A 24,918-nucleotide genomic window follows, 5' to 3' on the forward strand; every position below is an offset into this window, starting at 1 on the left:
TTTACCGCTAAAGGTTTTTGCCCTTTTTTGGTCAAAAGTATATGCGGAGTGTCACAAGCTGTTATGGGCAAATTTTTGAAATGCAGAAGTTGTTGATTTTGGGATATCTAAGAGCAAAAATTATATCTTGATCACTTATAGTCTACATATTATTGCAAGAGTTTACGGAGGGTTTTTTTTATCGTTAAGAATCTAGTATTTATAATATCAGGTGGTTTTTACAACTTTTTTGTTAAAAGAGAAATAATTGAAAACAGATGTAAAGTAATTGGTTTTTTTAATTGGAAATAGTTTTTTTGAAGAACAGTATTTTTTTCCCTTAGACGAAAGGAAATTTAACTCGTTAACATATTAAAATATATAATATTAAAACCATATAGTTAAAAATATATTGGTGTTGAAGAATAAAAAATATGGTACTTTTTGAAAAAAAATTGTTGGATGTGATGTTGAAATAAGTTAGGACGAAGAGATTTTGGTAGATAATGAATGCGACTTTTATCAAAAGTAAAGCTTTTCCAAAGTAAATCATGATTGCGATATTGAGTATTGTTGGAAGGCAGGTTTAACTCTTTTAAGATTTTAATGGTGTTGAGGTAACGTGACGCAGTGAGGTGTTATTTTTTTTAATATAGTGTGGCGCATATTTACTAATTAAACAAACATAAGCTTCCAGCTACAGTTTTAAAGTATTTGTTGGTTGTGCAGTGTTTTGGAGCATTTATGTATCGTGCCACATATTAATTGAGGAGTATTTTTAAGTACTAGCGTGTTATAGTAACTGGGATTTAATTTTTAAGCAATTTTTTATGTAGTTTGATATTTAAGTTCAGTTAATAGTTTATTTATATAGTACTTGAAGGTTTAGTAAGAGGAGACCCACAAAATTATCCGTACCAAAGTTGTTTTATATGAAAGTATATTTAAGCTTGAATTTTGCGTTGTTGAAAATACAAAGGACTAGTCAACTGAAATTTCAGAGATTTAAATTCGAATAAAGTTAAGGTTGGATGGATTATTTTTTGACAAAGTTTTTGAAAATTATATAGAAAATGGGGGGTATGATGATTGTTGTATTGGGCATTTATTATTCTGTATAAATTACTTGAACTACACAAAATGTCTAGAATTGTACATAAACATGTTGCAATATACTACTTATGGTAAAAATAATTTTAGTTGAGATATGCCTTGCATTTTCCACATTGTGATGGAAATTATCATTCTTGCAGTTAGTCTATCACTCAGTTCTTACAGTATGTTGTTACTTAAATAAGTTACCCATTCTGGTGCTACATAACATATCAGTACTGCTTTTCACAATTCATGTGTAAGGCTGGACAGAGACGTTGCAAAGTTCAGTGGGTGAATAGCTGCATTTAACATAGGTGTAGAGTGGAGAGGGTACGTTGTGTATAAAATTCAGATTAGATATTTTCAGGATAATCTTTTTTGTGGGCCTTTATCATCGACTACTGGGTTACATAAGTTAAAAAAACCTAGGAAAATTCTAACTCACATTTTTATTGGAAAACATATAAATATTCAGAATTGTACATTATAAAAAATGGTGGCACCAGGATATTTTGGTTAGGTAGGCCAAGTTGAAGGGGCCGTTTGGGAGTGTTGGGCCTAATGCTAATAAAATATAGTGATTCATTATAAAAATTTCAATTGCCGTGCTTCGTGATATAAATTTCAGTAGTATTTAAAGGAATTTGAGTTAACCCCCAAATATATTATCTAATTTTAAAATGTCTAGGCCAGCCATTGTCTAACTTGTCTGACGCTGCCACTGAATAATATAGAAATTTAAAAACTTTTACCTCCTTAAATATCTATTAGTGTTACTACAGGTTTATCTTCGCTTTGGAAATTAGCCCCAATTTCATTTGAAGTTCTTTTTTTGTCAATAACATGCTTCATCTGATTCAGAACCCCTGCAAGCCAAGTTTTGCTATTTTTAGTACTTTTTATATGCTTTATTGTGTGGAAATGAGTAAAGAGTCATTCAATTAACTAGTTTCAATATCAATAAATAAGTCACTGTACCTTGTAAAACGTTCCAGGTATTAGGGTCAGGCAAAGTAACACAATGCCCATATGAGATGAAATACAAGTGCGTGTCAAAAGTACTAAAATTGTCAGTATGTAAAACTAGGTTTGGCACTGGACCTCAAGACCTACGCTCTCTCTCTACACCTCTATTTCCTTTCACCAGCAATTAATAATTTGGCATTATGAGTTTGGTTGAGAAATTGCAATATGTATGTGAATATACTGATAAAATTTTCCTTGAAAAAAGAAATTTATCCATATATACGAATAAATTCATGGTTACATTAATGAGGTTTTTCAACATCACTATCTTAAGAAGTGTGTTAGAATTAAGAGAAATTTCAAAGTTTTTAGTGAATGTGGAAATTGCCTAAGAATATAATTGGAATGGCTATTAAATAACCTCAATTGTAGGTTAAAATCTCCACCCTCGCAGAAATTGTACTTAATGCTGCCCAAATTGTTCAAAGTTAATTTGTTAATATTAGCACATTAAAAGAAATTTTGCTGGAAATTAAAATATATAATTTTATTCTTTTCAACAAATTGTCAATACATTCATGTCTTCTAAAGAATAAATAATTTTATGTTACAATTTAAACCAATTATGGACAATTTCATGGATATTGTTAAATTTTTAACTTAGACATTTTTGTTGTGCCTGGGGAAATTGGAACAGTTTTTTTAGAAGATTTTCGATTTGCAGATAATTTTTGTTTAATTTCATTTTCCCACGTTCGTTTATACATTGTGTACAGTCTCATTGCAGCTTGGGCATCTTGAACCTTAAGTGATAAATAATTTAAAAACTTACAAATACTTTTAAACAAAACTAGATTTTTACCGAACTATGTTCTCCTTGTTGAACTTTTACACCTAACAGTCGTTCCGCTAATTTTTTCAATGATGGTGTAGCGCCACCAAATAATTGTCGAAATGGTTTATAAGTTGATGTATCTCTTATTTTATTTCGAGGATGCCCCAGGTATAAAACCTTTAGAGAAAAAAAGCATGTAAAATAGTGTTCTGAAATAAGATATTAAAAGCTTACTTTTAAATCATTATAAACTGCGTGACCAACTAAAATACGACCATGTAGTAGATCGCACACTTCTTTTTGAACCACAGTAAAATCTTCACCTATGATTTAAAAAAATCCATTAATATTAACCAATTTCTAAGGCTGCATTCAGAAACTCTAAAAACACTCAGCGCTGAGCTCAACGGTCAACAGTTTTTTACTTCCGGTTTTGAAGTCATGTTGCCCGCCCGTTGAGCAACGAAGTCAGCAGCTGTAAGAGCAGGTTTTTCCGTTGCTCAATGGTCACATGACATCTCAGCACAAAGAAAGGCTAGCTGCAGATGCCGCAACAGACGATATTTTACAAAATTTACAAGCGTAAAAAGGGTTCAACAAGATCCTACGTCAAGTTAGCAACGGTCTCAACAAAAATAATTTTTCAGATACTTCATTGAGAATTACTCAACTAAATGTTAAAATACCAAAACGATAAGTACCTTTCTCAAGGTCAGAACCTCTAACTCCACTAACTTCGGTACGGTAATCAGTTACTGGTTCCGAAGGCTTAACAAATTTGTCATAAATGCAATGGCCCATTAAATTCACCAGTGAAACTCTTGCTAAAATTGAATCCTGGCCATCAGGACCAACACCAACCATCTCGCAATCAATGCCAATTGCCTTTGTTAAACTGTTAACAATTTTTATTTATACATATTATAATATTGATGTCTAATTAAGAATTATACCCTTTAAATGAGCCTGGCTTTGTTAGAAAGTTTTCTTTCTTGTCCGATTGAGATACTTTCTGCATCATAACCGTATCTTTTGCTTGATGTGGTTCCAAACCCAAGAGCTCTGGATCAACATCATCAAACCAAATATCCTTTTTGCCATTTTTAACAACAGCTGCATATCCACGTTTATCAGTTAGTTTTGGGCTTTTTGACAGAGTGGTGTCTTTATTCCTATAAGCATTCTTCCTTTTATGCGGATGCCGTACATCATCAATTTCTGATATACCAATATCTGGGTTTTCATTTATATTCTGCTTTTGTAAGTTTCTTGGTTGATTCCAAATTTTGTTGGGATTTAAACGTTTCCGAGATGATTTTGGGCTTTCCATAGCTCCTTGACTTTCAGGCTTTGACAATTCTAATGTCTACAATGTAAAGAAATTCTAATGACTACCAACAGAGGTAAGTGAAATGGGTTGGTTAAAAACCTACTTTTAAAAGCTTTTTCCAGTTACTAGAAATATTATCTTGACCTTTCGGGTATGTTAAAATGGTCTTTCCTGCATCATTACTACTTATTGTACCATTTGAATTAACCAGTCTTTTATGGTTTCTCTTTCGCTTAGATTGAATGATTACAACGTTCGTTTCATTTTTAATATTTGGCACTGTCTCACTACCACTTGTACGATTTAGTTTTACTTTCCACTGCCTTTTCTGTTTAACAACTTGATTCATTGACGAAAACCTTAAGTTTTTATGATTTTTCAACCTATGCTGCAGCCGTCGTAATAAATTACAGCAAAGGCCTAGTTTCTATATTTATTTTTAATTTAAATACTTAACGGGAACTCGTCTTAAAAATCAAAATATAACGTTTAATCCTGAATAACAAACCACGTGTTTATAAGTTTCAACAATTGAACTTTCATTTACGTATTATAACAATCAACAATAATTTTGAAATAAAAAACCAGTAACCAGTGACCACATGTGATTCGCAACGGATTACCAAAGACCATGGAATATACGGTATACCAAAGACTAAATAAGGTATAGCTTATATAGTCTTTGGAATATATGCAGACGACGGACTCGTCGATTCGTTAGCTTGATAGAGAATTCTAGCGGCTATTTTCGCAAAGTTGAGATCCAATAATTTTTGTAATAAAATAACGACCATTTTTGATATTTTGATGTTTAAGAGTTTTATCTAAGCCAGGAGGATGAAAGTGGATGTGTCGTCTTCATATTTCTAGATCTGAGTAGCCCTCTTAGTTTTTAAGATTTACGCTTGTCACAAATGCATTATTTCGGTGTTTTCACCCATGGAGAAAGGTAGAGCCGTAGAGGAGATGTTTTGTCGAACGAATCGCTATCCCGGCTCGTGATTTGATACTCCCACAAACGGGCGTAGGAGGTGGGTTGAAATCGTGGGGACCGCATCCTGGTAAATTTCCGTCACGTGGATGATTTCGTTAGTTCGCGCCATCTAGAATGAGGAAGCCGTAGCAGCATCACCATCTGCCTTTTTAGAAAAAAAAATAAGTCGTAGCGGCGTGGTTTCTTAGGTTACCGAGATCATTAGAATCGAAACGAAAGAAGCATTGAGAAACGATCATGTAGTGAGGTTTTTACTTTTCAGATTATAATTTAATGATTTTTTTTATCACTATTAAATCTGTTTTTTTTTGCTATAGTTATGGTCATTTAGCTCCATAAATTCGCTATTTAAAAAACTACTTAATAATAAAAAAGAGTGAAAAACCTAAACATTCGAAACACTTGTTGAGAACAAATATAATTTCGATAGTTTTTGGTCCGTGAGATAGGGCGCCACACTTAATTTTTACCAGGATGTCCCTTTTTTCACTCCCCCTATTATCTCCCCCTAGTGGGAGTGAGGTATTACGGGTGGGGATCGCCGTGCTGCCTTGGAAATAAGCTATTTTTTTTGGTCCTTATGACCAGTTACCCCTTTGATTATTAATTATTAAACTGGTCCTTGTGACCACTGACCCCCTAGCTTATGAATTATTAAACTGGTCTCATATAAAATGTTCTAATCAGACTTGGAATTAGCGGGAGTCTTGGGGCCAATGGCTCTTAATAAAAATCAGTGGGCTCTTAAAATAAATCATTCGAACGGGGCTGCGGGCCACCGGGGCTCTCAATTTAATTAAAAAATATTTATTAAACATTTTACGGAAATTTCTGGAACATATTGATTTGCACGCCGTTTTTGAAACTCTGTTTTCCTACCCTATACGAGAGCGGGATCTAGCGTTACAAATGATTATGTGTGATATTATAATATACTTGCTTGTTTTAAAGTCAATAAATGTTATGTAAGTAACGTAACCAATTTTTATTTTCCTATTTTCCCTACCTAATTTTAATTTTTTTCCCTAATCCCCCCCCCCCGCTTGGGCCAGTGGCTCTCAATAAAAATAAATTTAAGGGGGGTCGGGGGCCCGCAGGGCCCCCGTAAAAATATCACTATTTCCAAGTCTGGTTCTAATGTCATTTTATAAGCCTAAAAAACCTATACTACATGTTTAGAAGTTAGATTATGTTGGTAACATTAATTTTACACGTATTCAAAATAATTAACTTTATTTTATGAGTATCACAATATAGTACTATACAATACTGTACAATATAGTACTATCTCACCTAAGACTACTGCCATAGCCTAGGACACCCTCGTAATTTACCGTATTCTCTCTCTCTACTTCCGGTCCGTTACCGCGTAGCCTACCGTACTCGGGGGAAAGGGAACTAGTGGATTGAGGGTTTGAGGCTTTGAGGGCAGCGGGGTTTCGACCAGTTCTTCCCTTTGTAGGGAATTTTCAACTTTAAAAATTAAAAAGGGATTTTTATTTTAAAAAAGGGAAAAAAAAAGGAATTTCCCATTTTTCTGGAAAACAATGTAAGTTACCACTATTATGAGTAGAAAATAGTTCATTGAAAATAAATATAGTCTAGTCTTTTCTCCAACTTGAATGCTTTTTTGACTAGTAAGGGAATCAGCTGCACAGTTCCTATAGTTACTAAACACGTTGTGATTAATTAACCTACATCTGAATCTCATGTCCGTCACATTGACTATAGAAGAAATTGCAGGAATGCTTTTTGGACTCTTGTTGTTAAAATAGACTCTTTGAATTTATATTCGTCAGATTTTCGTCTGTAATTCTGTATCGTATTCTTTTCGGTTTCAATTTCGTTTTTCGGAATTCGGATGTAAACTTACAGTGTTATCTTTAACATTTATAGTATTAAAAGTCTTTAAGCATAGAAATCTCATAGGTAACTAGAATCATGGACTGTAAATTTTAGAGGACGAGTAAAGCGTAGCCTTCCCCTGTAGAATTTTGGTTTCCCCGAGCATCAATCACTTCGAACTAGAGAGAGAGAGAGTCCGTCAAGGTCATTTGTACCACGCATAGAGATAGACCCCCCCCCCCCGCATGTTATCTGGAAATCTGGCCGACCGAATGACACGCGCTTTAGTTTTTTTTTTATGACCTTGAGCGACTCCCGTCAGCCTGATCGGTGAACGGGGCGTAAAATACCTCGGGAATACCGGTCCTCTAAAATTTACAGTCCGTGCTAGAATGCTGCCGCCTACGGCCGAGCTTGTTGCCAGTTCGTTTTGAACCTTCAGCCAATAAGAGGCCGTAGAGTGGTTCCGCCAAGGAGGATAATAACCCTACTTGGTTCCGCTACTATCGGGGGAGAATCACTCTTTGAGCTCTGATTGGCTGAGATCTGGCTATCGTCTGCCACGGCGTTTGGTCCATTTGCCAGTTACACGGCAGCATTCTAGTTACCTATGAGATTTCTAGGTCTTTGGCGCGCTGCAGCCGCTGATTTCAATCAGGGAGGATAAGGGAGTCGTAATTTACGCGCTAAATGTGTTCAAACAGAGGAACCGAGTCTCCAGGGGGCTGACATTAGGGGTAAAATCAAGGAGGACCCAATACGGAACAAGTTTGATTATTTCAACAAGCACTATATAACCAGTTCCTCACAGGTCCTGGCTTCCGGAAATATTACTTCTTGGCAATTTAATTGAAGATGTTTTATTGAAGCGTCTATTAAAGTCGCGAAGCGGTGAGGCTGGGAGTCATTTTTCATTGGACACAAATTTCCCGCCAAAAACGCGGATGTGGATATCCCATAGGGATATATACTGTCTATGCTGTGACTAGCTGTCACGAAACGTTCCCCTTTGTCCGTATCCAACAATAGGCTTTGAGCATAGGAAATATAGCGCCATCTGCCTTAATATCCGTTAACTAAATATTTGAAGAAATAGCAGACAATTTTTGAATTTCAATGTTTTTCGGTTGAAACTTTCAGCTGTTGTGCAGAGAGAATTTTGAACAAGCAGACAGCTTTCATATATTCATTTTAATACTTGTGACAAAAATTTAAACTACGCACGAAGCTTATTCAAAAAACCTTCCGAGGCCGGAAAGCGGAAAGAATTTGGATTTTATTTTACCGTCTATACTGCTATTGTTATTCGCTTGATACATGTACCCACGCAGGCTCCCGCTGGTTTTTCAAAACACTTTTCAGGCGAGAAATAGTTAGTGGCGCTGTCAAAGGCGTTAGCAAGCCGACGCAAAACGGTGACGAAGCCCGTACGTAAATAGCTCTCAGTAAAACCACTTTTGCATGTGAAGAATAGAAAGTGTCACCCTTATGGTATAATATTATACACGTATGGTATTATTAGTTAATCTAATGGATGAAGAAGAAAAGGTTTATAAATCGTTAAATATCCCTATGAATTGTAATTTTTTCATTTTACATTGCCAAGAGGTGTAATAAATGCGTAAATTTTAAGCCGTGATGCGGTATCCACATCCGCGTTTTTGGCGGGAAATATGTGTCCATTGAAAAATGAATACTCATTTTTATGTCCTAGATGAATACTTTTCTCGTAGAGATATATTATAAACTTCTGCTATAAATAATTTGAGCAAAAGCATTTAAGTCTTTATGAAGATTTAAAACCCAAAAACTACCATGCATATAGGAATTTATCTTCAAAAGCAAGGTGAAGGAACCACAGAAACTTGATATTTAAAAAGAACAGAAAAAATAATACTAGGTAGTATTTTTAAAGAAAATCTAAGGTAAGGTTTGTTATTGAGAAAAAGGAACAAAATTGGGTTTTTCTTAAAATTACGTTTTGGTTGTTAATGCCTTTGTGCAAATCCTGGCAGTGTATTCCTCGCGATTGTAGCGCGCGCTCGTAGATTTGTAATAGCGTTTTCCATATAATTCCCGTGCTTTGTTGTTTTTCATCTGCTAGTAATATTAATTTTCGCGTCTTGGGCCGCGTCAAAATTCTGAGAAGGAATTCTTCTCTTGAGAAGAGTTCTTCGTGAGAATTTTTCTCCCCGTGAGAACTCGCTAAAATGCGTCAAATGTAAAATAATTCTTCTAAAGTTGGCGGCTTACAAAGTTACGATAATCCCACGAACGTAATAAACTAAGCCTTTGACAATTAATATTATTTTTACAGAATTTCACGACAATATAATTAAGGAAGGAAAGATTTTATTTATAATTTAAAAGGAAAGGTTTCATAGGAAATTTAACTAACCATTCTATATTCTCTGAAATTAATAATCGTCCACAAAATTATCATAATGTTTATTTTCTTCAGCATCAAGCAAACTTATTAGAATATTAGCTGCCATTTTTATTTGTAATTTGACCGAGTGAGAATGCTCGGAGGCATTCTCACTCTTCTCAACAGAACTCCTGAGAAGAGATTACGTCACCTCCTGTGAGAATGACCGTCAAAATTTTGAGAAGTGAGAATTCTCACTATCAAGGGAAGAATTCTTAGAATTCTGACGTGCCCCTGGTCTGTCATTTTCCCAACAAAACTAAAAGGAACACGCAAAAATTTGCTCCTTTCTCGATCTCGATCCGTTGATCTGTGAAAATCGGCAGATCTGGGGGCCTATTCTATAAATATTCGAAATCCAATTTTCGATCGAAAACTAGATTTCGAACTTCGAGATCTCGACGAATGGTATTCGGTAAAGATTTCGAATAAGCATAAATCAATGCAAATTGTCCAAGTCGATTTCGACATGGTATAGGGTATCGAGATCGAATTCCCATTCGATTTTTTACAGAATCGCCCCCCAGTTTTGGGCGATCTTGGAGCACCCGAGAGCGGGAAATGGAACACGCGAAACTTGATCGGAGCAGATCCGAGCACGCAAATCACGGACTGTAAATTTTAGAGGACCGGTATTCCCGAGGTATTTTACGCCCCGTTCATCGATGAGGCTGACGGGAGTCGCTCAAGGTCATAAAAAAAAACTAAAGCGCGTGTCATTCGGTCGGCCAGATTTCCAGATAACATGCGGGGGGGGTCTATCTCTATGCGTGGTACAAATGACCTTGACGGACTCTCTCTCTGTAGTTCGAAGTGATTGATGCTCGGGGAAACCAAAATTCTACAGGGGAAGGCTACGCTTTACTCGTCCTCTAAAATTTACAGTCCATGGTTAACCAGATCGATCTAGAGCGCTCGAGAGCATTCAAAATTTCAAATGTAAAACGCTTCGAAAGTAAGAGACTGTGACGTAAGAGCCACATTAAAACAAGAAGGCAACGTTACTTTATAGAAAGAACTATTCAGTGGAAGTGAAACGTCCCTCTGTTAATTAGTCCAAGCTGGGATTGACATGGAAATTAGCGATGAAATTTTCGATTATTTAAGCTGTTTTCAAGTTATAAAACAGCAAAATGTTTACTAAAAAACCTCACGTAGATACGAAAAAGTCCATACAAAAAGTTATAGACACGAAAAAGGATTCTTTAAGTCGTCTAAAACATTTACGAATCATTCTCGGTAAGCGATACAAGGCTTAGCGTAAATGACAGTGACCCACTAGTATCTATTTTCACCCCTTTGCTCCACGCCTATCAAACTAAAGCCAATGGGTTTGTAATATTTAATTTATTTTGTTAATAGAAAACCTAGAAGTACACGAAGCCAAATCATTTTTCGAGGAATATTTCAGCCCAATATATTACGTATTCTACGATGTATTTGTTTCAATTGAGAACAATTTCAAACAAAAAGGTAATTTTAAAACTTTCATAACGTTAACTAAATAATTTTATAACATACAACATACACCCTATTGAAATTAATATTAGTAAAATTAATTTTTCAAGTGTGTACATTATTTGCACTCTTTACGTTTGATTATAGATATTAGTAGAAGTTAACGCTATTGGGAATAGGGGGTGGATTAAAGCAAAAAGGGGCAATATGATGACTAGGCTAAAGTACAACAAATATATAAAATTTTGCCACATTCTTCTAAAGATATAAGCATACATTCAGAGGTGTGTTAATATTCAATGCCTTGTAAGGGAAATTTTAACCTTAACGGTGAGCATGTTAATGGTTTTAAAAATCATATTTAAATTTTCTTTAAGGACTCAAGACACACAAGGAGGATTTTGAGACGATTCAGTACACACTTGAGGTAAATAAGTCAAAAATTGAAACTATTCCTCTCAATGTAGCTACATATAATTCCAAATAGAAAATCTTGACTCTACTACCTGAACTTCTGAAACGAAGATGGCAGTGTCACAGCATTCAGAGAATTATGAAGAAATTTTTACATCCAGGGAACTCTGCCAAAGTAAAATATTGATATATTTTTTGTAAAACTTGCCTAATTGTTCATTTTTCTAGGCCAGAAGAGAAGGTATACGTCTATTTCTCATCTGGTATCAGATATTAGGCGAAAACGCACCAGCGGACCTAGACTTACTTTACTGTTTGTTGGCTCCATCGATAATCCCCGACTTACCAAAGATATATTCAAGCCAACAAGGCTTGAACGATAGTAGTTCGTTAGATAGTTCTTCAGAGTCTTCTACCTTCTATTCTCATAGTCCCGTTTTAGATGTTGGTAAGTTAATTTTTTCTCTCAATATTTTGAGGTATGTTGATACCCTGTTAAAACTTTATATTTTCCTCAGGTCCGGTTTGGGCTGGGGAAATTTCGCCAATTATGCCTCCATTCAGCGGAGACACGATACCAGATAACATAACCAGACTTTTTATGGATAGTTTGTTGGAGTTTATGGTGACACAGGTTTGTTTTATGTTTCTGTAACAATAATTTTTGTGGCTCATTATAATTCAAAGCTGGGTTATTAAATATTGGAGAAGGGGTTTGAAAATTGTTTTACTATTTGTGTCAGATGGGTTGAAATTTAAATAGCTAGGGAAAGCTACAAGACCATCACTCAAGGGGCAGTTTGGCCTCAGAAACCCCCATTGGCTACAACCTTGGATTAGAAAAGTGTTACTGGATATTGCACTCCACCTTCGCCAATATATTTTCCGGCGAGTTACGAATAGTATAAATAAAAACCGGGCAGGATGATGTTGTCATGGAAACGCTGATACAAACCAATCTCGGCGTATGCGCAGAATGTACGGAAAACCATAAAAGGTCTAATTCTTTGGTCCTAAAACGCACATGTAAGAAACACACAGCTGTGTTCGTATCAGTAAAACACAGAAAACCGATATATGGCACGAGCGGCATATTAGACTTTTGAAAATAACTAAAATCCTGAAGTGCAATATCCAGTAACACTTTTTCAACATTGATTCATATTCTTACAAATATTTCTAATATCTTTTCATAAGGTTCATAAGATTGAATGGCGAGATAAGAGTATTGCTCGTCAACAGCGCTGTTTTCATTTTCTGTTTGAAAAATTCAAGAAATTTTATTTACCACATATTTTTCCGCATATTTCTTTCACGACCAGTCTTTATAAGCCTGTGCTCGGTAAGATTAAGAGAAGTAAATTGATTGGGAATGTAGAAAGTTGATTGATGTGTATTTTATTTGTAGATTTACCCACAATGAGACACGATAAGGAGCCAGTCCTAGAAAGAATGGAAAAAGGAAGAATATCTCGTTTGGATTCGCTCAGTCAGTGCCAGTCTACCGTTATCAGATGGATAACGAATTTTAGCCATCATGCTGCGAGCAAACCTGAACCCATTCAAGCATTGCTTCCATTATCAACAAGCGAGAGGTGAAGTTATAAAAATTTCATTTTTAAAAGTGTCTGATGTTTAAATATTATAATTTAGGGTGGAAAGAAGTGACAATGATCGTCACGTAACTGTCATGGGTCCAGATGGTGAGCTAACTCACATGGGCAGCAGTGGTATGTTGGGTGGTGTTTCAGAACAAGAACTGGCAGCCATAAGAGACCAACAATTGGAGCATTACATTGTAACTGGAACGCTTTATTCATGCAGGGAAAATATAAATCTCATCCACGAGATTTTTAGACAAGTAATTAAGGCTTAGGTTATTTCTTTATTTTCTGATTTCTGCCATTTAAATTGCTTATAGTTCTGATAATTGACGAATCTTTGGAAAGAGAGTTTAGGATTTATAAATTTTTAAATAACTAAAATACTAAAATATAGGCAGAAATTTTCTCACTTCACATCTTTTTTTTTTAACATGGTAAATTGTTATTATTATACAGGCTTTCTTATTGTCATTTACGCAATCTGGTGCCATGAGACGTGTTATTGCTGTTTATAAGGACTGGATTTATCAAACGGTACTTTCCATATAAAAATCCCTGTCAAAATCCAATATAGAGTTTGTGCTTCCACAACGGTTCATATTTCTTTTTTGTCAATCTTTCTCTTTAATCTGCCAAAACTGAGAATTTTTTCCTCAAAGTTGTGGCAGCATGCTCAAGGGTGGAGCAAGACAGTCAGGGATGATTTTATTGTAGCATCTTTAAGATTGTTTCCGTAAATTTTTTTATTCTTTAAATTACAGGTTCCTGAAAGGCCAATATTCTTAGAAGAACCCATTGATTATGATAGAATGTCCGATAGCAGGGATTCGTCATTAAAGAGTGATAGTGTGGTGTCTCCTGATGTAAGATTTCTTGACTTTTTGAAAACTGTTTTCAAGTTTGTAATCCAAAGGGTGGTATAACTTAAGGAGCACGTTGAAAAACCACACAAACCTGATGTTCGTGCTGGACTTCAAAGTACACTTCAAATCTTTGTTGCAAATGCTGCCAATGTGTTTTTGTTGGAAATTTCTCCTGAAAAGCTTGTATTGCTGGAAGAACAGGTCAATCGCTCAATGTTGATCTTTTTGCCTGAATAATAATGAATATATATTCCTAATTTTAGGTTGAAATGTGCAAAAGAGTGTTGAATATTTATCGTTATATGGTCATGAAAGTTAGAATGGAAAGACAAACTTGGTAAGATTTTCACTTATGTCATTTGCAGCCATGGCAGTGTAAAGTGCTTTGTAAATGGGGGTTATTAATTTAATATCAAATCCCCATTTTTCACTTAGTCCAATCGGCATTCCGGTGTATTACGATAGTAGTTTTCCAAAGTTTACTTAGCAAGTTGCTTAGCAGAATCTTCCACTAAGCTGAAATGTGTAAAAATTTTACAGTAGGCGCTTCCCCCTTAAAATTATCAACAGTACTCCTAATGACTAAACATTGCCTGTGTTCAGTAACTCTAAAGAAACTTGAGTCAGCGCTGAGCTCAATGGTCAGTGGTTTTTTACTGAACAGCTTTTTTGACGTCATGTTGCCCATCCGTTGAGCAACAAAGTCATCGGCTGTCAAGCAGGTTTTCCGTGATGTCGCAGCACTTCGTTGAGAGTTATTGAACGCAGCCATTGATTACTTTAATCGACCATCAATCATTCATCTTTTATCCATCATCAACCATCCTACTTTACACCCTATTTAAACGTGGCTTAAACAATTTTTAAAGGGAACAGTTATTGTTGGTGTTATTGCAAGTGACTTCACTGGTTCTAAATGAGATGCCTCCTATAAGAAAAGAAGAAACTTTAGGTGGACGTTTGGCCCCAGCTCTGTTTCAGGTTCGAGATAAAATTTAAATTTTCTTTTTGTGTTTTTGATCAGCTAGCCATGTTTCAACTTTAAAAAAACTTTAGTTGATTCTATAAAGCTTGATCTAAAGTAAATCTGTGGTAGCCCGGGAGTTAGTTAGAGATATGACTTCCAATCGGCCGAGACTCAGTACAGATTTATTTTTGATGTTTAAACCTTTTAACCAAAGAATATATTTACAGACCCTGATCGTTACTTGGATCAAAGCAAATTTGAATGTTTTTATCAACGCAGACTTATGGAATCAGTTTTTAAAAGTGTTGTCTTCTTTAACTCGATGGGAGGAGTTAATTAAAGAGTGGGCGGTATGCTCATTGAATCTTTTTATTTCTTTAATAAAAACCTGAATAAGGTTCAGTTTTGTTAATAATCCGATAATTTCAACAATTTCAGAAAACAATGGACACGCTAACTAGAGTGTTAGCGAGACAAGTATACAATTTGGATTTGAATGATTTGCCGCTGAACCGCCCAACAGAACAAAAACAGAAGAAACGCAGAGGCATGACTAATATACCCAGCAACACCTCTAGTCGTAAAGTTTCACCTGGTCATCAGCCCTTGCAAAAACCAACTACACCCAGTTTAGCAGAGCGAGCGTCAAGCGTTTCAGATACAGATAATTCTAAAAGGACTAGATATAATAGCGGCGACAGTTCACAGAGGTTTTCATCAGTTGGTAGGTCTTCCATTCATCGGAGTAACAGTGATAGCTACTTGCATATAAGGAAAAGTATGTGGAAACGAATTCATAGTCGGGATTCTTCTGTCACAAATCAAGCAATGATTAATAAACTTCTTCTCTCAGGTAATTTTCGGTATTTCTTATTTGAAACTTTCTGGAACTAAAGTTTTGGAACATTTTAGGTGTTGGTGATGAACATAATGAAATTTTAGCTTCTGCAGAGTTTTACATTCAAGAACTGCAAAGACAGAAGTCTATACTCCGACATAAGAGCAAATCTGCTGACTTTATTTATAGAGGTTTGTGAATAAAATTTTAGGCGTTTACCAATTCTCAAATATTGTGATTTTAATTTAGCGGAATCTCCGAGTTTGTCTGAATCATTTGAATATCGCAGTCGTTCCCCATCACCGAGTCCTTCAAGTGGAATTGAAAGCTCTAGCATTAAAGATTCTCCTATGCAAATTGATGTTATGGTATCGAGTGCTGAAAATTCTTGCAATAATTCTGGTACGATTGCTTTAAATATTGTTGTAATTGCCCTGCATAACCTACTGTTTAAAACAGAAATTCATAGCTCAAGTGGTGTTGAGTTAACGAGTGTTATGTCGGGTGGCACGCTGAAAGACTGGCAACCTGATGTGGCCGTTGTTTTATGGAAAAGAATGTTGGGTGCTCTCGGTGATATAAATAATATACAAGACCCTGCGATACATTCGCAAGTGTTGGATTTTCTCGTGGAGTTGGCTGATAAACTCACAATGGTCAGCTGACTTTCCGTGTTTTGTATCTTTTGTACCAAAGTTTTACGGATTCTGTTTCTTAGATTCGCTGCAATATGGGAATTACTGTAGACAACCAACACACTCCACCTCCTCCTGAACTTATTCCCCCTCTTCATATCTTCACTCCATGGCTTTTTCAAGTTAGTGTTCTATCCACTTTTTTAACTAGCAAATATTATCATGGTACTTCCACCGTTTTAGGCTGTGGAACTTCCTAAGCCTTATGAACGCGGCAAACTCCTCGCTTATCGTCTTCTTTGCAGCCTGACGATACGCAGGCACGATATTCCTTTAAGTTCTGATTTTCTAACTCAGTTTTACCTTCTTCTTCATGAAGCTCTGTCAGGGAGTGACCAAGTATATTAAAAAGGTCAGTTAATTCATTTTACAATATATAATGTGGTTTAATGTTTTTTTAGTCTGTGATCAACACTGTGTTAAAATTCAGCGGCCCTCAATTCTTTTCTGTGGGTTTGCCAAGCTGTACCCTTCTCATGATGGATTTTATTTTTGCTGCTAATTCAATCGTGGCTTCTGGCGATATTAAAGGGGTAATTTGCTTGTTAAATTGGTCAACTTAAGTGGTGTAGTACATTTCCTTATTTCAGATGCCTCGTACAGAAGCAATCTCAACTTTAGGAGCTTTATTGTGTTTACAAAGGATATACAGTGATGTTACGGTTTTGCAACCTAATGTTAACGAACAAGTGGCAATATCAAGCAAGGATGCAAAAGTTGGCCAATTATCTATTTCAGTTTTAATGATTTAATAACTTAACTTTTTGCAGGATCACACTATAAATATCCTAATTAAAGCGGGTAAAAGGGAACCAGCCGGTCTGGCCCGGTATGCTCTGCTAATGACTTTTCTTGTTACATTGTAGCACCTTTATTTTAGTAAATAAGTACATAACCATAGAATTTGTTAATTACAGGTGTATTGCAATTAGCAGTTTAGGTATTTATGTATATGGTGAACTTATACATGATACAAAACATCCCAGAGTGATCGATGCCGTCCATGTGCTGCTGGCAGCACTGAGAGTGAGTTTCATTTTGTGTTAAATATTTTAGGCTTATTAAAATTGATAGGGCTTTGAATTAACTCTCCATTTCGTATTATAACAATTTTGTAATACTACAAACTGACTGAATAACGAAATCTAGCTTTTGACTTTTATTAACCATTATTTGGTGATGGTACTTTTTTACAAGTAGTTTCTTCGGTACACAAATCTTTTCTCTTGCACGCTTTTTTTGTTATTTTTCTCTTTCTTGGTTCCTTTTTTTCCCTATTTATTTCTCTGGGGGTTTTCGTCTGGTACAATATAAAGCCTATCATAAAACGTGGGCCTAGAAGCAGAGGTAAAAAGCACATACAGGTACTTATGATTTTTTTGGATTTATTATTATTATCTGCATTCCTTTTATTTTTAAGAGTATTAAAAAAGGTAGAAATGGGCTTCGGTGCTAAGAACGTTTTTTATTGATTAGTTTAACAGTCGTGCTGTGTCGCAAGTGGCTTCAGACATGCTTTTGCTGCTTTGTGATCATTCGAAGTATCTTCTGAAGCATTATCCAGAAATTCCAATTAAAGTTATTGAGGTAAAGTCTATATTATTTACATACCACTATTTTTCAGAGATATAGATTTTTTTTGTGTTTTTAGGTCTTGGCAGGAACATTAACAACATTATTACCTGGTCCGGATGCTCCCCTTTTAGATGAGGAGAAAAGGGTATGTTAATCTCTTGAACTGAAGTTTGGACACTGAGCATTATAAATTTATTTCTTCCATGCAGCTGCTTCTTTCATTAATTTTCTGTTTGGGTGAATGGTGTATTAGCATTCAATCGTCGCTACTGTCTAATAATAGCACCGAGAGAGAGTTGTTATCGTTAGTCTTTAGCGTACGTATGACCACAAAAAGATTTAAAATAAATCTAAATTTTAAACAACATGCTGTAGGTATTGAACTCGATAATATCGGGTAATACCGACGGAGTGGACAGAGAACTTAGCAGAAACATTCCAAGTGTGGTAGATCTGGCAGGCCCAGATGTAGATCCTAGTATTCATTTAGACAACCTTCAAGATGGAGTAACTCTGCGAGTTCCTAGTTCGCCTCGTCATATCTCATCAGATTCCCCCAGACCATTATCAGCTAGTTCTTCACCGAAGGAGAGATCACCTGTTTCGTCATTTCTGTCTCTGGAAAGTTCTTTTTTACGAGCGTCTAGCTTGAATCTTGATCCCAAATCAGGGTTCAACGTTATCAAATTAGCCGCCAAGTCTGTTTTGGGACACCTTATTAATTACTTAGGACATTTCCCAATGGGTGTTGGTGCAGCTCATTTAACAAGCTTGGTGGCGGAACAAGATGATCTACCTTCTATCAACAGTGACGATTTGTGTTCGCAAAGTTTGAATGCGCCCAATGTTCAACTTTTTGTTTTGAACAATAGTTCCGTTTTCTCAGTTGTACAAATACCAACTTTGGTACGATACTATCTATTTTTTTTCTAAGATGATAATTAGAGTAACTGACCAGTGGGCTATTTCGGTATGTAGGAAGTACCTGGAGGTGGTGCTACTGCTGGATTAACAACGGCTGCATCACAAGTTCGAGTAATTGTTCGAGATCAAAGTGGGAAGTTTTCATGGGATTGTTCTATTTTGTATGGACCTCCGGGATGTTCTCGAGGGTCGGCAACATCAAGCGTTATGAGAAAGCCATTATCGTACTCGCCCCATTTTCCACGTATAAACAACATGAATAATTTGAACAATAACTTAAACAATAATAATGGAAGTGGAACAACGGGGCTGAGTGCGATTGGTGATAAGTCAAAGAAAATAACAAACCGATCACCAGACGAACTGCCAACCCTTGAAAACAGCTCACCAGAGTTGGATAACTTGGACGATGTAAATTGGCTTTATTTTTTATTTATTTTTTGGCATACTTGAGTTAACATGATTGTTTTATTCAGCTTTTGCAACACATTGGACATGTTAGTCCAGAATGCATTGCTCGAGGTAGTAACCCATTGAACATGGCTCCCAGTGCGGCTGCTGACAGCATCGAGTTGGAAACTGCAACAGTTCATACTATATTGAATCAGAGGAACAATGAGATGTCGCATATAGCCAAACATACCAAGAGTTCGAGTTTTGTGGCCAAACCAGTTCTTCCCCCTTCAGTTAAGACACCAGAATCTGATTTCCAATATTGCCGTATTTTGCTCAATCAATTATGTTTCTTGTCGTGGGAAAAACGGTAATTTTCAACATTTGGTGGCCTTACACACTTGACTAATCATTTTTTTAGACCCCAGATCGATTTACTTTTGAAAAATGAAAAACTTATTCGTGAAATCAGAAATCTGGACAACCAAAAATGGTAGTTTTCATCGCAGTCAAGTAATCTTCTCTAAATAATTTATTGTACTGTTCATTATAGCCGTGAAACGCACAAAATTGCTGTTATATATGTGGCGAAGGGTCAAGAAGATAAGAATTCATTACTTTTAAACACTGCTGGAAGTTTGCCATTTGAGCAGTTTGTTTCTGGGTTAGGGTGGGAGGTAAGTTGATGGAAACATAATTCCCTTTGACATAGTGTCGCTAATTTATTATTTTTAAATCAAGGTTGATTTAGAAACCCATGTTGGTTTCATGGGTGGCCTTCAGAGAAATGGAAGTACAGGTGTCAGTGCTCCATATTATGCTACGTCTTTTCTCGAAGTTATCTTCCATGTGTCAACACGAATGACCACAACGGATGAAGATGATTCGTTAATTAAAAAGGTAATTAAAGAAATAATTTTAGATGACTTTTCCAAAATCTTGTGTTTTCTATTTCGATAGTTGCGACATTTAGGAAATGATGAAGTTCACATTGTTTGGTCTGACCATACCAGGGATTATCGACGAGGAATTATTGCAACTGAATTTTGTGACGTTCTCATTGTAATTTATCCCATTAACAATCATTTGTTCCGCATACAAATTTCAAGAAAACCTGAAGTATGTTATCTTAAGGGTGTATTATTAATTTCATTAAATATGTGACTAATGAATCGTTAGATTCCATTTTTTGGGCCTTTGTTCAACGGAGCCATAGTTGATCGTAAGCTTTTGCCTGGCCTTGTTCGAGCCACCGCTATCAATGCCAGTCGTGCTAAGCGCTCCATTATCTCATTATCACAGAGATTGTATCCTTTTATGTCATTTATCATTTTCAATCCAAACAAGTACAAATTGTTTTACTAAATTATTTATCAGTTTTGAAGAGCGTGCCAAATCATTAGAGACAATAGTTAAGAACCAAAAAGAGTCCACTACCTTCGAGCAGTTTGCAGCGAGTGTATATGCTCCTTTAGCTCCTAAAACAATCAATCAAGGTATTTTTAGCATTAAAACCATGTTTATTTGGTACATATTTACATTGTTTTTAGGCGCAGTTATGCTGTATGATGAAAGGAGGGCTCATCATTCACGGCCTAGCAGCAGTAGCAATTTGGCAGCTGCACTTTTGGATTCACATCACGTCACTCAGTCTCCGAATTTCAGATTATCCACACCAACGAGTGATAGTTCATCAAGTAGAAGTTCTCCGCAACCGCCTGCTAGAGCTCACAGAGGTAATATTTCTTCTTATTACGAATTGGTGTGGACAGCGGCTACAATGATGTTACTAGTGCATGCTATAAGTGTGTTGTTGAACTTGAAGCTTTTACACTTTTTTTGTGGCTTGCTATTCTTAATCTTTATTTTCCTGGGAAAAAATTATTTATGGCTGTTTTTTTTGTAGTTTAAAATTATGCAAATTTTTCAGTTGTTTGCTTTTTTTGTCATTTAAGCAATAATTTAATACTGCCTGAATCTGTAAATTAAAACTAATAAACCAATCATTCTGCAATACACACTACAAGCTCATCTGATTTCTTACCACATTAAAGGTGGCTGCACACATGAGACGCGAAATTAGAAAAATTCTCAATTTTGCGTACTCTTTGCTTGCTCGTTTGCCAACTTGATTTTTGTAACTACTCATACGTGCACCTTAAAAATTTGCTTGCGAGTTTAATGTGTGCAGCCGCCTTAAAACTTTTTCCAATATGAAGGAAGTGATTGTGAATCTTGGGGACTTAGTGTATTCCTGAACTAATAAGTTAGTTCTGTTTTATCTTTCAGAGCGACCTTTATCAGCATCCCAAAGTCACAGTTCCTCTCCGCTTTCTCAGCACTGACAGTTAGGTCATTGCATCGTTGGATGATGCAGAGCGATTTATAACCTTTTTATTGTTTTAATTTAATCAAGAAAGGTCAAATCATTTTGGAAATGATCATAGAATGGTGACAGGTTTAGAATCTAGATGAAGTTTCTATGCACGACTATAAAAAACTATTTATTAAAACTATCGTTTTATGTTACATTAAGTAAATCAAGTTGTTTGAAATAAGTTCTAGGAACAAAATTAACCTAAAGAGAACTCTCAAATATTAAACATTGTACGGCAAGAAAAACTTACTTGTTTTATGAAAGCAGCCAAATTTTTAGACCAGCTTCAAATTTATCTATTAAAGCCCCAAAATAGGCAAAATATTTGCCAAACAAAATTATTTGCTTGTGGTTCTCGCCGTAAAATGTTTGTGTACTTAACAATTAGAACACATCAGAATTAGATGTTAATGTCCATCATCCATATAGTGTAAAATGTTTAAAAAATTGTCAAAACTCCAAATTATCACTATAAAGAAAATCAAGATTTTTATAAGTTTACGAATAGTTAATTTATCTTTCATTGTTAAAAAGTTTTGTAAATAGGCTAGACAAATAACAAGGGCTTGGTATTAATGCTTTAAAAAAGATTAAAAGTGAAAAGGTTGATTTTATTTAAATGAGAAAATTTGAAGTACGTATATTATGTAAATATAAATCTAAAAACTTCGCTCAGAAAAGCCATTTTTTAATCATAAGGATATAAATATTGAACTTGCTAAAAACTTTAAAAATTATAATAAAAAACAAACAAAATTTTACATCTTAATTTTTAATAGACTCAACTACTCAATTTCCTACAATTTATTGATTTTTGTTTTCAGATGCTAATTGTTCAATTATTTCAGAAGCAGTGGGATGAACAGAAACAAAAGCTCCGCGTTCATTAGGAAAGCTCGCAATATTTAACTCTGTTGGTTTGTGAGTAAACGGAGTCCAAACACCTTGTACACTCGGGGTATCAGTATGCCAGTATTTGCGATAACGAATTTCTGGTACTCCTGATTGGCATCGAATAATTTCTAACCATTTACTGATTTCTTCTGGGCTGAAATTGTTGCAGTTTATGTTGTCACGATGTCCATTTATGTACTCAGCAACTATTTTAGCAGGTCGGTTTCTTCGAGGAAGTAAATAGATTACCACACTACCGTTAGCACGGGTAAAATTAATTAAGTCGTCTTCGATGTACTGCCGAATACCTTTGCTTCCACCGTTGTGTTTGCAAAATTTAAACGTGAGTCTTAGCAATTGGTGGATGTATCGGCCTGCTCCATTTTGAATAGCAGGTTTAATGAAACCGCTGGCAATTGTATGATTGGTGGCCATAATTTGCTTTTGTTTATCAGTAAAATTGGCTTAATAGTTTTAAATTTAACGCCCTTTAAAGTAGAACTCTGATAGAAAATTTAGATGGAGCAAGGCAACCAAGGCTCTAATGTACGGTCCATAGAGATAGAAAAACCAAAGGGAATATTAATCTAGATGTCCAATCAAAACGTCGGATTTCAGTATTTCGGGAAACAAGTTTAAAAAAAAAAGAATACTGCTGTCTGCTCCGAAATGACGAGAAAACGTTATCATTCTACACGTGGCGCCGTCTATCTCTCAATGGTTCGTTCAAATAAGACGCGTTTTCCGGCAAAAAGATTTTTTTTTCAAAACAAATGGATGGCGCCACGGGTCGTATGATAAAATTTTCTCGTCATTTTAGATTTTAAAAAACTTGTTTCGCGGGGAGCAGATTTGATTGGATCTCTAGATTAATATTCCCAACTCAATGTAGAAAAAAATAAGTAGAGTAGAGGCCCAATGAAATCTGAGGTTTTGTTCACGGCCAACTTCGATCACGCGTACCGCGCTTTAGCGGCCCCGTAAATCGCATGAATTTAACGTGTTTATTTTCCCACCAGGGTTTCGCTACCACCAAAATTTAACGTTAGTCATATAGAAAAATCTACAAAAAACCAATTATTTTTAAGTAAATTTAAAAAAACATTGAATTAAACCGAATGTAGGTTAATATTTAACTAACAGTATAATATTTTTTAATTATTCTAATTTTTTAACGGTGTTTATAAATTATAAAAGAGTTAAACAGAAACCAAGAACATCCTCTAGATGCTGTCAGCAACCAAGGTTGAAGGTTCCTAGAAATTAATTTACGCTATGGCCAGCAACATAGTATTATTGTTTAATACTTGAAACACATGTAAATAAATAAAACAAAAAGTGAAAAGAAGATTCACTGTAACTTCAGGGTAAATAGATTATTTTAACATTTTTAATTAAATAATATTAAGTTAAAATATATTATAAGCGCAATAAATTATAATTTTAGGTTTCAACAAGTTTTAAACCTAGAATAATATTGTATATTTAGTAAGGGCCGGTTTGTAATTTTTTCCATAATAAAGGTACAAACCTGAACAGAAATCATCCTCCTTGAAATGCAGGCTGCAGACCACGGTTATAAACTCGTGAATTTGCTATATATATATATATATATATATATATACTATTAATAAAGATTTGTTATTATTAAAGATTTATAAATTTTAAGAGACATTATTTACGCATCAAATCGCTCTACAGCCTTCAAAACTATGTATTCTAATATGGCGCCTTCGCGTAAAAAACGCGTCTCTTTTATTTCATAAATACATTGCGAAAAGATAGTTTAACTTACTATACCTGGTTTTTTCTAAAAAGGAAAGTGGAAAACCGAAGAAAATTCCCCGCCTTTTGTGATAGTAGGTTTTTGGTCGTATGTAGCGCCCCTATCGGGATTATTCATACACGCAAATTAACATTAGATGCGATTGACGGGGCCACTAAAGCGCGGTACGCTCGATCGAAGTTGGCCGTAGCTCGTTCCTCGGTGCTATCCATTGAGTTGGGAATAAATAGAGGTACAATGGAAATCTGGTAGTCGCGGGACAAAAATTTTGCTTCAAATCTGAAACGTTATCACTCGATGATGTTGCCATCTATCTCTAACCAGTGGCGTAGATAAGGCCCCCGCAGACCCCGCAGTGCGGGGGGGGGGCCGGAGCTTTAGGGGCCCCCTAATTTCATATCAAAGTATATACTAGATACCGGATAAAATTACGAATATTGTTTTGCGGGGGGAGGGGGCTCGCGGGTCTTAGCTACGCCACTGTCTCTAACTGCGGGAATCATATAAGCCTGAAAGCAAAATCCACGTATATCATTATGATTTGTGTATTTAGTTACGTGGATTTTACTTTCAGGCGATGTTGTTTCGCGCGAAATTTTAAACGGAGAATTAGGCTTAGCAAACTAAACGCGTCTCGAAGTTACAGTGATTTATTAGA

The 24,918-nt window shown here is 35.6% G+C and overlaps 3 protein-coding genes across 5 annotated transcripts; 1 reads left to right on the forward strand and 2 right to left on the reverse strand.

Annotated features, from left to right (window-relative positions):
• Positions 1-2,587: 2,587 nt before the first annotated feature.
• Positions 2,588-4,776, reverse strand: LOC149966241 (uncharacterized). Its single transcript, XM_090181119.1, has 6 exons — positions 4,309-4,776; positions 3,829-4,241; positions 3,577-3,770; positions 3,110-3,198; positions 2,903-3,052; positions 2,588-2,843 (listed from the first exon to the last, which is right to left on the reverse strand). The coding sequence occupies exons 1-6, from the start codon at positions 4,552-4,554 to the stop codon at positions 2,688-2,690; spliced, it is 1,248 nt and encodes a 415-aa protein (XP_090037245.1). The 5' UTR covers positions 4,555-4,776; the 3' UTR covers positions 2,588-2,687.
• A 5,713-nt stretch (positions 4,777-10,489) lies between these two features.
• LOC149966242 (ral GTPase-activating protein subunit alpha-1) lies at positions 10,490-22,320 on the forward strand. 3 transcript variants are annotated; one of them, XM_090181161.1, is made up of 40 exons: positions 10,491-10,711; positions 10,835-10,945; positions 11,308-11,357; positions 11,418-11,519; positions 11,573-11,792; positions 11,863-11,978; positions 12,542-12,686; positions 12,753-12,939; positions 12,998-13,205; positions 13,405-13,482; positions 13,710-13,811; positions 13,878-14,012; positions 14,075-14,148; positions 14,681-14,792; positions 15,006-15,128; positions 15,217-15,631; positions 15,691-15,807; positions 15,866-16,018; positions 16,076-16,272; positions 16,335-16,433; positions 16,495-16,650; positions 16,713-16,844; positions 16,902-17,027; positions 17,082-17,140; positions 17,229-17,337; positions 17,628-17,675; positions 17,788-17,898; positions 17,963-18,031; positions 18,096-18,203; positions 18,262-18,792; positions 18,865-19,221; positions 19,287-19,573; positions 19,625-19,696; positions 19,757-19,880; positions 19,945-20,103; positions 20,164-20,322; positions 20,383-20,510; positions 20,581-20,699; positions 20,754-20,939; positions 21,493-22,320. In XM_090181161.1, the coding sequence occupies exons 1-40, from the start codon at positions 10,606-10,608 to the stop codon at positions 21,546-21,548; spliced, it is 5,946 nt and encodes a 1,981-aa protein (XP_090037287.1). In that variant the 5' UTR covers positions 10,491-10,605; the 3' UTR covers positions 21,549-22,320. The 3 variants fall into 3 exon arrangements, with proteins under 3 accessions (XP_090037268.1, XP_090037278.1, XP_090037287.1); XM_090181142.1 differs by lacking the exon at positions 21,493-22,320 and having other exon boundaries at positions 10,490-10,711; positions 20,754-21,201; XM_090181152.1 differs by lacking the exons at positions 17,628-17,675; positions 21,493-22,320 and having other exon boundaries at positions 10,490-10,711; positions 20,754-21,200.
• A 13-nt stretch (positions 22,321-22,333) lies between these two features.
• Positions 22,334-23,043, reverse strand: mRpL43 (mitochondrial ribosomal protein L43). Its single transcript, XM_090181175.1, has one exon. The coding sequence runs from the start codon at positions 22,907-22,909 to the stop codon at positions 22,385-22,387; it is 525 nt and encodes a 174-aa protein (XP_090037301.1). The 5' UTR covers positions 22,910-23,043; the 3' UTR covers positions 22,334-22,384.
• Between the last annotated feature and the right edge of the window lie 1,875 nt (positions 23,044-24,918).

This window comes from Leiobunum rupestre, chromosome 1, assembly GCF_980474605.1.
Source record: "Leiobunum rupestre chromosome 1, qqLeiRupe1.1.hap1, whole genome shotgun sequence".
NCBI lineage: Eukaryota > Metazoa > Arthropoda > Arachnida > Opiliones > Sclerosomatidae > Leiobunum > Leiobunum rupestre.

What these genes read in the sequence shown, in the direction of transcription:
- LOC149966241 (XM_090181119.1), bottom strand. Translation starts at nt 4,554, where the DNA reads ATGAATCAAGTTGTTAAACAGAAAAGGCAGTGGAAAGTAAAACTAAAT. An exon ending in AAGCCAGGCTCATTTAAAGG is followed by an intron (nt 3,771 to 3,828) that starts GTATAATTCTTA and finishes AATTGTTAACAG; the next exon opens with TTTAACAAAGGCAATTGGCA. An exon ending in AACAAGGAGAACATAGTTCG is followed by an intron (nt 2,844 to 2,902) that starts GTAAAAATCTAG and finishes TTATCACTTAAG; the next exon opens with GTTCAAGATGCCCAAGCTGC.
- LOC149966242 (XM_090181142.1), top strand. Translation starts at nt 10,606, where the DNA reads ATGTTTACTAAAAAACCTCACGTAGATACGAAAAAGTCCATACAAAAA. An exon ending in AGAATGGAAAGACAAACTTG is followed by an intron (nt 14,149 to 14,680) that starts GTAAGATTTTCA and finishes CAATTTTTAAAG; the next exon opens with GGAACAGTTATTGTTGGTGT. An exon ending in TGGCTGATAAACTCACAATG is followed by an intron (nt 16,273 to 16,334) that starts GTCAGCTGACTT and finishes TCTGTTTCTTAG; the next exon opens with ATTCGCTGCAATATGGGAAT.
- mRpL43 (XM_090181175.1), bottom strand. Translation starts at nt 22,909, where the DNA reads ATGGCCACCAATCATACAATTGCCAGCGGTTTCATTAAACCTGCTATT.